Source organism: Lipophrys pholis (genome assembly GCF_963383615.2).
Source record: "Lipophrys pholis genome assembly, chromosome: 20".
Classification (NCBI taxonomy): Eukaryota; Metazoa; Chordata; class Actinopteri; order Blenniiformes; family Blenniidae; genus Lipophrys; species Lipophrys pholis.
This window is the reverse complement of record NC_137648.1, coordinates 3849874-3863022: the sequence shown is the minus strand read 5'-3', so window position 1 is coordinate 3863022 and position 13149 is coordinate 3849874. Positions and strand designations below refer to the sequence as shown.

The following is a 13149-nucleotide window of genomic DNA, read 5'->3' as shown; positions in this document are numbered from 1 at the left end:
TTGAAGTTAAAATCTCTTCTAAAACCAGCATCAACAGCCAAGGACCCTTTTACAAAAATAGTCCTAACACTCAAGTTCTAAGCAAAAACCAATGCAATGGTGATCTGTAAATTCTCTGTAGCATATTTTATGCTTCCCACAGTTTTGTTTTTTTTAGATTAAAGCTTTCCAGGCCAAGCAACACGCTCTCATGTATTTTGTCATAACCTCTGTTAGCGTGATACTCTTTTCCTTCGCCGCATCAGTAAGATCGATACGCCGGGCACCGAAAGGAACTTTCTCAAATGCACTAAGAAACGTTCTCTGTTCGGGTTTGATGATTGTGTAGGATGGAATGCATTCAATATTTAATTGGGATTGACACGTTAAAGTAAACACAGTTGGCAACCAAGTTGTAACTTAAACCCAGCCTAAAAACTCACTCCAAATTAGAGACCAGCCTCAAAAATAGCCCTGAAGCCACCAGGTTGAAACTAGAATAAATGTTGCTGGGAATAAGTCAAACTCTGCTAAAACCCCATATCCACACTGAATCAGTTAGTTTACAATCTGGAAGAAAAAAAACATTAAAAAAAAAAATCTACCTAAATCCAGCCCCAGAGGCATTTAAAAATCTGTCTAAAGTGGCCAAACTCAATCATTGAACCGTTCAAAAAGAGCCATGAGACGAATTCTTTAATGTTTCTGTGATGAAATCGAGACCCAGTTTGGACCCGTCTAACATTGTTTTTTAAAAAAAAAATTTAAATCTGAAATTTTAAATAAAACCCAACATGCTGAACTTTGACCAACAACTAGTTACAGATTAGTCAGGCAATCAATTGGGGTTCAGTGTCTTGCTCAAGGACACTTTGGCATGAGGACACGGGGAGATGGGGAATCGAACCTGCAACCGTCCGACCGGGGGAACGACCAGTCTGCAGCCACAATCTGAAACTACCCCTGAAACAAAGCATAAAGAACAATCTTCTCTGTACCAGTTGTATTTCTTTTTTTTTAATGTTTCTCTCTTTTCTAGTGTTTTATGTGCTACAGAATTGGCCAGCAGCTATTCATCGTTCAGTTTTATGTCCTTTTCTAACCTTGTGTTTTTCCTCTCCTCTGCTCTTTCCAGAGGCCACAACCAGAGAATGGAGTTCCTGGGAGACTCCATCATGCAGCTCGTAGCCACCGAGTATCTCTTCATCCACTTCCCTGACCACCACGAAGGACATTTAACAGTAAGAGCAACAGACTCGAATCGCACGGCATCACCGGCTGGGTTGTTTTCCGCCGACGGGCGTCCCCTCGTCCGTATCGGTGTTGTCGCACCTGTGACGAGTCTTCGTCTGCGATTTCCACTTAACCGCCTTCGTCCTTTTCTTTTACCCGAGTTCACCTGAAGGGAACCTACAGCTGTGTGGGGGTGAGGTTTTTTGTTTTTCTTTCTTTTGTTTTTCTTTGTTTTTCTTCTGTAAATCTGGCAGTGCCGGGCAGGTTTTCACCCTCTCTCTCCCCTCGCGCTGCGCCTGTATGTTTACTGTACTCCGTGTGATGGGTATTGTCATGAGACAAAATTGTTCGGTGGTTTTCAATAACACATCCTTGTCTGCGCTTTTTTTTTTTTTTTTTTTTTCTGCAGCAGCAGAAGCTTGTCAGGTGTCTGGAAAATGAAGTGTGCGAATGTGTGTGTGCGAGAACTTGCATGGCTTGTAATGCAGGTACAAAGCAAATGATCGCACTTTGAAAGTCCATTTTCTGACAGCGTCAAACGGCATTACGACTCGGCTCTTTTCATCCCGGGCGTCAGCACTTCTCCTCAGAAGACTTGACTGCTCCAGGCTGGAGGGATTGAACCGGTCTGAATGCTGAATAAGAACCTCTGCAGTTGGACATTTATTTATGGATATTTCGAGTGAGATGCCGTCATGACGCGACGAGAGACTGAAAGCTCCCAGCAATGCCCAGGAGTCGAGATGGGGGCACATCTGAAATGGATTTGAATTCTACGGTGGAGAGTGGTCGGGGGGGGGGCTATTCAACTAGTGTTTGCATTTGTGCAGCTCCAATTGTGATTGCATGTGTAGTACTACTGCTAAACGAGGACATATCACAGCAAGACATATCCAGACCGTCATATTTCATTCCATTTGCTTTTTCTTTTTCTTTTTTCCCCATCTTGTAGCTATATTTAACGTGTTTGTGTTTTTCCTTTTAGAGACTTAAATGTACTTCAAACCGGTCTAACATGTTGTCATCCGCTCGGCTCCGAGTCACAATGTAATATTTAACAGACCCAACGTGCAATCTCCCTGAAACATTTCTGTCTTTGATGAATTATTCTAACAGCCGTCCCCTTTTTCTTTTCTTTTTTCTTTCTCTGTAACTCTACGTCCTTGCCGAGGGTTTACGCAACGGCTTGTTCGCACCTTGAGTCTCACCCTTTCCGCTATCCATCTTCTGCACCGCTTTACTTGGATGGAGGTTGTTGCGTTTTCAGTGGCTGCAGAAGTAAACCCCAAAGGCGCCGCTAAAGTTTCCTGGTTTCACTTGAAGAAAATGTTGTTGCGTAAGCAGGGCCTGAAACTGTTGAAGTCGGCAGGAACAAAGTTAGTTCTGGTCCATTCCTGACTTCCATGAGGACCTCAAGTGTGGAAGTCCTCTTATGAAGGAATGGGTGAATAATACATACAGACATATGAAATCCCTCCCCTCCTCCTTTAAAACAAACTCAGTTTGGCTTGAATGTGATATAAAATGTATATTTTGTTAGTACAATATTTAGCTAGATTTGCCGGCGATTAGTATTCAACAAAAAAAAATCCAGAATATCAATTTTTTTTTTTATAATTTTATTCAAATTTGTCAAAAAGCTTTTGTGAATGCAGAGTTCCATACTTGTAATTCTAAAGTAACTTGTCCTTACACCATGTTTTAATCATTTTATACTTGTTTCATAATTCAAACAATAAAACACCCATAGATTTCAGATTGATCCTACATAAACTGAGAAAGTCCAAGCCTTTTTAAAAAATAAATAAAAATAATTAGCCTTATGAAGACATAAAAATCAAACACTGTCGTATGAGATTTATTTATTTTTTATTTAAATGCTCAAAAACTAGAAACGTCTATCACCAGGGTAGTTTGAAAATGATCAGCTAATCTATCAAGATTCGTCTCTATTTCTAACTAACCAACCCAAGAACCAAGTCAGCTGGAAACACTTGAGATTTATTTTCTGTCTCTCCTTGTTCGCAGCTTCTGCGCAGCTCCTTGGTGAACAACCGCACGCAGGCCAAAGTGGCGGAGGAGCTGGGCATGCAGGAGTTTGCCATCACCAACGACAAAACCAAACGACCCGTCGCGCTGAGGACCAAGACTCTGGCCGACCTGTTGGAGTGTACGGTCACGTCTTTATCCCTTCATTACTGTACAACACTGCAGCATGTTTCTGTGCTGTGGAGAATCTGAGGCTGGTTTAACGAGGTCCAGTGGCACAAAGAGTCTGGGTTTGTTGAGTTCAGGAGTCCTGTTCAAGAGGCTGCTTAAAAATCATAAAGTCATGTTTCTTCTTTATAAAGAACCCTGTTCTTTTTTAATCCTGTGCAATTTGGGTCTGTTTTATATAATCCAGTTTTAGTTCAGAGATTAAAAAGTCAACTTTTCACTTTTAACCACAGTCAAGTTTTTGTTTCTTTGTCATTCACCAAAACAAATGAACAGAACTACAGACTCCGTTAAACAAAATCAAACAAATGATGAAATGCATCATGCATTATCACTAGTTCAGCTCTTTCTATCACAAAACAAATTGGACTAATTTCAATTCTGAACATGATGTCAAACCGAAGGATTCATCCCATCTTGAATTAAAGCAAAAGCAAAAACAATACAGCACAGAACAAAAGGTTTCAAATTGTTGAATGAAAGGAAGCATAAAGAAGATTAAACTATGCCTAGTTTCTAGTGCTGTCAAGCCACCTGACCCTGGCCGAGTCGAGCCTGCTCTCAAGTACTACCTGTACCTACTTTATATAGATTAGGGAGGCTGGGGTAATCTAACAAGCCTGTCTATGAATTGTAAACGAAGCTAAAATCCTCACACATGCATTGAGAAATCACACAGAAAGGCCTGATGCTATGATCGGACCGGGTTGTTCCTTCCTATGAAGCGATGAGTGTTGCCTGCTTCAGCCCCGGTGCAGCTCAGTGTCGTCGTTCTTTCCAAACACGAACTCAGGGAGAACGTGCAGACCCCTCGCAGGAAAGCTCCAGTGTCAGCTCTGTTTGTGCAGCAACACCCGAATCTACTCTGCAGGTGGTCATAATGTTTTGGCTGTGCGCCTGTCCTTTATTGCGATCGCGTTAGCAGGGAAATGTGGCGCGGGACCACCCGCTCGCCGACACTCGTCATCCGTCTTTATATATGGGCGAACTCCCCGGTAGATTAGCACCGATCTCACCTCTGTTTACACCCCGAGTGTTTTGTTTGCTCGTAATGATTAGCTCGGTAGAAACAATAAAATCAGGAATAGCGTCAGACCACCTGTTCTTGGTAATTTAGTCACATTTGACTTCAAACTGTGAACTGTGTGGGGGCGGCGGCGGCACCGAGGACTGCAGTCTACCAGCCATTTGAGGTGTAAACATCTGTGCTATCATCACGCCGAGGCAGGTTTAGTGCCTCGGCTCCTCTCGCCGTTCTGTCAGATACCCTCGGCAGCACCCGTGGGTGAGACGCCTGTCAGGGATCATCTCGTGGTACTTACCTCTCTGCCGGTGGGTCCTGTCGGGGGGCCGCTTCCACTGACATGTGAAAACGAAATCCAGCCGGCGGATTTCTGCCGACTTCATTTCTGTCAGAAGCCACACATAACATGACTGGAATCAATTCTAAAAAGGTTTTTTTTTTTTTTTTTCCTTCTTCTCTTCCTTGACAACGGGTCAGAGTTACTAAATATATGAGAGCGCGCGTTAGCTCTCTGCCAACACGCCGCTACATTGCGAGTAATTACATCAGGAGATAGTTGTAGTACATTCAGCTTCATTCAGAAATTGTGTCTCTATTGTGTGCAGTATTTCTCCCCACTGACAGGTTTATATTTCAGCTGTAAAATGTCAATCTCTGCGCACGCCGCGGTAACAACTCTCACACTACAATCAGTATCCTCAAGGTACCAAAAAAAAAAGCACTCATTTATTTCACGTATTTTTAGAATCGCGTAGCATTTAAGCCGCAATAAAGCGATAATAAATCTGTGTTCCGAGTTAATTAAATTACAGAAAATTTGGTCATTAGACTCTTAACACTTAAATTTGAATGATTAAATAAATCCGCAAGTATAAAAAGAAATTAGCTCTCAATGTCGTGAATTATTCAGCTTTCCTGTCTGACTTTAAGACGGCGACGGCGGCGGCCTGTCTGCTACAAACACTTAAACCAAAAGTGGAAGCTCAGACTCTAATATGTAACAAACTCAGTTGCTAATCTGTATTATTTAATTTGGTGCGCACAAAGACAGAAACCGTCGTCAGTACTTAGTCGGTTAAATGATTAAACTTTGCCCTGCCGGCTAGTCGGCACCAGAAATATTAGTCGTTTAAAACCTCAATTAGATTTTTTTTTTTTTTTTTTTTTTTTTCTAATTCACGTACCAAAACATCTTACTTCTGGTATTCGGTGAGACGGGCTGTGGATTCTTTCGGATTGATTCTATTCATGTTGTAAACCACCAATAACAAACTTTATCCTTGCCTTGCTTGAAGACAACATGGCTAAAATATTAGTATTAGAAAATCAGTTCTACAGTCAGAATTCAGTATCCACATCAAAATAAATTTTCTGACAGCAATCAAAAATCAAGTCTTTGTTCGATTTCTTATTAAATATCCTAATAATGGAACGATATATAATATTCAGTCATAATGCACTGAAATTAAATTTAAAAAAAGGACAAATTTTGTCAAAATACAGAAATAATCAGTAAGTCTAGAGGTTAATTTTGTTCATCTATAATTGTTGTAATAAGTTGTTGCCACATGTTGGTTGCCAGTGATTCCAATCTTTAATTAGCATGTGAGTGTCTGCTAGTTGAAATCAGGTAACGATGAAGTAGCTGATAGTGAAATAAGTTAACGATGAGGTAGTACATGGGAAAAGATTTCTGTAATTCTTATAGTCGTATACTTATATCTTAAGTTTTGAAGAAGTTTGTTTTTTTTTTAAAGAAAATACCATGAAATGATGCTTATAGGCTGTGTAAGCTATAATTTAATATTTTTCTTCATTTCTTCCTGAAAATGAACTGAAACCATTTGAAATGTATATCTGCCAAGCTCAAGGTGACTCAGGTTTTCTTTTTTAGTTAAACTGTCATTGCTGTAATTTCACATCCACACTGTAAAGCCAATATCAGAGAGGTTATGTGTTTTATTTGCAGAACTTGTGATGTTCCCATCACATGAACACACAGGCCAAGTCGAGCTAATGAGTGTTATGGAGGGCTCGTGTGTTTTGGTGGAGGGAGACATCCTCTCGCATTCAGAGAATATACGGGAAAAACAAAGAAGTAATCTTGAAGGAAAAAAAAAAACAACTAATGTGTTTGAGGTCAGCGTTCAGAGCTGGGTCTTAATGCATGAATCACAAAGCAACAGAGCTTCATATCATTTGCCTTTCAAATCATCCCTCAAAGTTTAGGCCGGAGCAGAGTTGATGACACAGGAAAAGGACGCTGGAAATGAGTGCAGCTCTTCTGTATATGAACGGCCGTGCCCCCCAGCAACAGCAGGGCCCCCGCTGGCCCCGCTGAAATATTACCTATTATTCCCTCCCCGTGTCTCTCGGTCTTAGTCACACAGATGAGTGGATGTGGTGGCAGCTAATGGAAAACAGGGGGGGGAAAGAAAGAACAAAAAAAAAACAGAGATGAAGATGACACCCACATTTTTGTCCTCGGTTCAGTTATACCGTCAGTTCGGCTTGACATCCACTTTTATCTTATATATGGCGTCAATGTTTGTATGAACTCTGCGTGACCCTTCGTGCACCAATTTCCTGTCTGATGGAGAAAGGCAGGCGACCATCTTTTCCAATTGTTTACATTAACATCGGGACCCCCTGCAGCTGAGGTCCATTGTACCCTGGACGTCTGTTAACGTTTCACACCGAGGAGAATGGGGAGGTTTGGAACAGTTGGGACAATTCTGTCACAATCTCTCACTTTGTTTTAAGCAGAAGCCTTCAAAATAAGACAAGGAGACACCCAATATTTGGGGATATTACCTTATGTGATGATGTCGAGTATCGCGATATTGCAAATATATCACAATATCAGCACAACGCAATAGATCCACTGAGCTGCTATAAAGCTGTTATTTTCCCCCCCCACTGCATTCATGCTCTGCTATTTCTGTATTTTACATTTCTGTATTTATATTTGTCTTCATATTACATTTGATCTTAAATATGTCCAAAATAAACCTTGTTAAAAAAGAGTTCTTATTGAAAACTATACAGAGGAAGGCATGCTGGGAAATACTAGTTCTTCAACACATCATTGTCATGTAAACAGGGTCTTTGAGGTAATCGGACGAGTCTCAGGAGAATACGATCGGCCGAGAATGACTGTTTTCTTCTTAAACGAGAATGTGGCTTTCCAACAGCATTCAGTTGCGTGTAGTGACGATCATAATTAAAACTACATTTATGAATAAGTCTGTCTACGAGAGACACTCAAAAACATGGCAGTGAGTTTTTATCTACAAAGGCTTAAAGAAAATACTCACTTCCTTCGAAATTTGATTTATTTCCCCCCTAAAACAGAGACTTCGTTCATGTGTAATAAGAACGGCTGTGGGTTCTGTTGAGGGTAGGTCATGATGTGAAGCGGTCCCCTCCTCCCACCACCGTAAACCAGCTGCCTCCTTTACTTCCCACTGAAGTGCTTCTTTTCTTTCTCTTTTTGCAGCCTTCATCGCCGCTCTCTACATTGATAAAGACCTGGAGTTCGTGCACACCTTCATGAATGTGTGCTTCTTCCCTCGGCTGAAGGTGAGCCCGTATTGACGGCCATTCACCGGCGCGCGCCTGATCAATGAGCTGCCGAGTCGGGGACCTAAAAGTGAGCGGGAAAGTGAGCCGAGGAGGGGGAGCTAATAGCCGGGGCCCTAATGGCGCCGGCATCGATGCAAGGCGTGAAGTGGTACTTTGCTCTTGAATGCCTCTCACAATGGCGGCTCGGACTGCTATTTTAGTCGTCTTTAATGGGAATCGCACGTATTGGGTTGTTAATGCTCGTCGTCAGTGCTTTCCCATCGATCCCAGAAGTGCTCGGACTGTTGATGGCATTCACTTCTGGAGCGGACGAGTCGAGTGGCCTTCACTCCAAATTCCGCCGGACACGTGTGAGCCGGAGAGGACGTTTGAGCCTCAAGTAGCAGAAGCCCAAATTTAGACAGGAGAACCCCAAGGCTGCTATTTTCCCATTAATACAGCTTCTGTAGTAGGGGAAAAAAAATAAAAAATTAAATACACTCTCATTCCTACAAGTGCACACACATCCACGGGCCGGTGTAGCCGCACAGCGCGGACCTCTCCTTGTGAAGCTGCTGCAGTGGTCTGATATGCCATGCTAATTGCTGTCTTGGTGCGCCTCTCCAGGGAGAATCCCCGGCTCTGGAGGAGCCGAGCTTTGCGTCATGGTCGCTGCAAGAGAGAGAGAGAGCACCTCATTTCCACTTCCAAGAGAAAAAGTTGTGAAACAGCCAGCACGTCTCCTTGCACAGCCCTCTGGAAAACCACGGCGTTGCACACTGCGCCGCTTCATCCAATTTGGATGGAAATAGAGAGGCGAAATAAACCAGGGACATAAACGCTTCTTTCCTTATGTCGGCAAATTCTTTTCTAAACCCCCCCCCCACCCCCGCCCACCTCCACCCTGCCACCTCCACTTCACCCCACCGTGTGATTATTCAGATGCAGGGTGCTTTTGCACAAGCGCAGAATCCATCCCCAGCCCGTACTACAGGTGGTTTATATGCTACGCTCTTTTCAAAAACAGGCAAATTTCTTTCGGATAAAGAGTGTGCGGATGCAACCCCCACCCACCCACCCCCCACTTTCCCCTCCCAGAGAGAGGGGAAAATGGGAAAAGAGGAGTAAAGCTGGGAAGCAGGAACAGTCGAGAGCTGGAGAGTGAAGCGAGATGGAGTGAGGGGAGCGCCAGCAACACAGGCAGAAGCACTCTTTGTAGAAAATTAATAGGAGCAGACAGTTCTGGATTCAAAGTCTGCCTTTTTATGACAAGGCTGCTTCCCTGTTAATGGAAGGGCTTTTAGAAGTCCCCCATGGATAAGAGAAATGTATCAGGGCTGCACACCTGGGAGACTCCCGGGCGCTCTTTATTTCTGGCCGGGGATTGGCTTTTGTCTTAAGTAGCCTGTGATTTGTACTCACCGCGAAGACACAGATGGAGAGCCAGTCAGAGAGCGGCAGCAAATAAGTGAGTCCAAAAGCGAGCGGTAAAAAGCATTGGAGATGGCAGGAATGAAATAAAAGCATGAGCGGCCATGGAAGAGAGGCTAAAACTGCAGCTCTCACTCCCCCCCCCCCCTTTCCTCCGTTATTTTATTTCCTCTTTCTGACTCTTTCAAAGAAGTTTGAAGGATTCTGATTGCGTGTGTTGGGTTTTTTCTTTCTTGTGTGTGTGTTGTAGGAGTTCATTCTGAACCAGGACTGGAACGACCCTAAATCTCAGCTGCAGCAGTGCTGTTTGACCCTGAGGACAGAGGGCAAGGAGCCCGACATCCCGCTGTACAAGTAAGACCCCAAAGAACACGACTATAAGAAGTAAAATCACTTCAACTGCAAAAAAAAAAGAAGAAAAAAAAAGCTTTTTTTTTTCTCACAGGTCTCGCTTGCTATATATTTTATTGGGTGAAGTATGACAAAACGAAATGATGAATGGTTTGAAGTTCAACGAACTTATATCCACCGTTACCCAGCAGGATTTTTCTACTATGCTCTACTATGCTCTATTTTTTCACGAAACCGACAAGGTTAATTTGACAATATTGTTTTGACAGGGGGTGTTTTGAACGCTACTGCCAGCAGTGAGAAACTAATGTATGCTGCACCACAATCTTTTAACTTTTTTTTTTTTTTTTTTTGGCTTGCTATGCATATTAATGCTATGATCTGTATTCAATTAGAGGCTGAAGTCATTTTCTTCAGTTGGGTTGTAGCCTGTCATGGCTGGGACTGGGTAAAAGGTAAAGTCACCCACGTATACTTACACTTACAGCCAGTTTAGAGTGACCAATTTTGGAAGGAAGCCAGACTCTGTGGTTAAAGACCCTGACGTGAACCCGTGGACTTAAGTCTGTTTACCTACAGAAAACATGGAAACACTGTACTGGCACGCCTGGGTTTGCACGGCAAAAGCTCTAACCACCACTCCACTATGCCTCACCCAACACTGCAACAGTAGAAGCATCATAAAGGCCTCAATTAACCGAACTAACATGTCATTGGATTGGGGGGGGGGTAACCCCAATTCAAGCCAGGACTTGAAGACGGTGCTCACCACAACACCGTGACCCCATCCCAATTGATGTTCCAAAAAAAAAAAAAGAAAGTAAATATCTTCTTCAAACTGTCATTTCTATGTCCCCAATTTCTTCATTCAGGAAGGCTGTGGCTTCACCTGACCTGTTAGAAACACCAGGATGGGGGGGGGTAACAGCATTCATAGAAAAACTCCTCATTTCACCTCCGAGGCTGTTGTGAACATTGGGAACGATTGTGTGAAGGCCTCTTTTGTGGCGATCAATAAACATGCCTACTGAGACCTCTGATAAGAAGGGGGAGGGGGGGGGGGGGGGGGGGTGTAAAGGAGCAACTGTCATTTGATGGGCCGCGCTCATGAGCTGCTTGTTTGCCACACAGGAAACAGACAAATAGCGTTTTCTCTGGGGGGGGGGTCGACTCGGGGTCCAAGCTGCTGCTCGATGAACTCCGCAGTTCAAGCGTTTAATCGGCTCCCTTGTCCCACTTTTCTTTCCTCGCTTATATTTATTTGAATGTCCTCGCCGCTCCCATCTGTTTGTTATTCTCCCTCTATGCCCCCACGGATGGTGGATTTTTTTTTTGTTTTTTTGACACGGCGAGGCTCTGAAGCCACAATCAACACGAGTCTGAACGTGAACGACAAACCGATGGAGCTCGTGGGCGACCTGAATTCCAACGGACTCTTTTCCCGCCGGTCTCCACCACGCCCTCCAGTATATTCCCCGTCTGTGTATTTTTTTTTATTTCACGTTCCTGTTCGATACATCGACGGTAGCAGCCGGTGAGATCGGGGCACTTCTTTAACCTCCTCAAGTGTTGACCTGACCTCCCTGTCGGTCGATAATCCAGAATCATGCAAGTTTCATTGCCTTTTTCCCGCTGGCGGTAAATGTGCCCGGCTTGTCTTGAGGGGCCTCTGTCTGAATTTGTTTACAAGTGTGGAGGGCAGGGTGAGGGAAGAGTGCGAGAGGACGCTATAACCAGGCCAAGGAAAGGGAGTTAATGTACCGAGCTCCCCCTCCCTCCTCCTCTTCGCTAAAGCTTCCCTGGTGAATACGTCTGGCTGATGATAGATCCACACCGCAACCCCGGCACCATCACTTTACTGTACATCTGGACTGAGCAGAGCACACCAGGGAGCAGACACGCTCTCACGATGTGCCGAGACCGACCCAGAGTCGGTAAGTAGCTGCTTTTAGCACAAGGCGAAGCCAGTACACAGCCTTCCTCTTACCCAGAGCTGCAACGACAAAAGAAATTCACATGTTTTTGTGCCAATATATACTTAAGTCAAATAGTTTCTAAGTGCATTAAGAGTAAAGTCACAATGAGGCACCATTCATAATGGCTTTTAGAATCAGCTGGAGCTCAAACAATGTTGGAAATCCTTCATTTTTTGCCAATTTATGCAAGAGTCCAATAGTTTTCAAGTGCATAAAAGTCTCAAATCCAATGAAATCACAATCAGGGACCATTAATAGCTGCTTTTGACTTCACTTGGTTAAGTTTCCAACAGTAGAATAGGAAGCGGAACGCTCACTATCGGGCTCCTCTCTTGTGGAACCGGCACAGAGTTTCAGTTCAGGAGGTTAACAGCCTCTGCTGTTAAGATCAGGCTTCAAACATTCCCATTTTCACAAAGTTTTTCTCCATTTTAAGCACCAGCTGCAGATTTACCTGCCTTTCAGCTGCAGTCACATTTTGTGTTTTATCTTTTTCATTGTGTCGTCTTCATTGTTACTAAATGCCTCGTTTCTTTAATGTTGTGCAAAGCACTTTGTGCAAAGTGCTATTGAAGGCAATCTTTTTTTTTTTTTTTTTTTTTTTTTTTTTTAAGAACGCCCCAAAACATTTTCTGAAGTAGATATGAAGAAACAGGGAATAAAAAGGGAAGGTCGAGTTTTAAATTTCCCTATTTGAAAGCATTTTCTGTCACTTTGGACTAATTTCTTAGTTATGCTGCTATAAGTTTAGACAGATCAGATGATTTCTACTCTCAATACTACTCTCTAAATACAGTTATGTGTCTCTATCATTTATATCGTATAACATCTTACTATACAAGCAGGCCCTGTTTAATCAACTATCACTTGGAAACCTTTTGAAAATGATGCCTGTACACACGGAATTCCCAGAAACGCTGGAAACAGTCAGATAATTTGTAAAATGTTTTTTTCACACGCTGCAGTTTTCATGTTAGGCCACTAGTTGGTGCAGCGACACAGACATGCAGAGAACACTACGCATGTAAATGTATATCGCTTCATCAGAAACGTCATCTGGTGGCAAATGATGTGTTTTATCAGCTGGTGTTACTGATGAACTCGAGAGCCCGTGGTTGAAACATGTCGAAGGTTTGTTTTAAAAACATACTTGCCTGAAAAGACGAAAGCAAACTACATTTAAAAAAATGACCAAAAGCATAGTGAACTTAATTATTAATTCTTGCGTTTTCATTTGAGAAAAGTTTGGCGCTTAAATGTCATCATGTTTAAAAACAATATGTTTTGTGTTTCTGCAGCAAGTATGCAGACTTTTAATATAAAGTTTTTTTCAATAAAGTTTTAATTATGATCGTCACTACACTTAACTGAGTG

At 42.9% G+C, this 13149-nt stretch overlaps 1 protein-coding gene across 1 annotated transcript in view; it reads left to right on the top strand.

Annotated features, from left to right (window-relative positions):
- drosha (drosha ribonuclease III) overlaps nt 1-13149 on the top strand; it is a 130701-nt gene that overhangs the window by 100500 nt on the left and 17052 nt on the right. Inside the window, exons 26-29 of the mRNA XM_080489084.1 lie at nt 1115-1220; nt 3241-3382; nt 7953-8035; nt 9699-9802. Of these exons, the coding sequence (XP_080345210.1) occupies nt 1115-1220; nt 3241-3382; nt 7953-8035; nt 9699-9802 (435 nt within the window). The remainder of the gene's footprint in view (nt 1-1114; nt 1221-3240; nt 3383-7952; nt 8036-9698; nt 9803-13149) is intronic.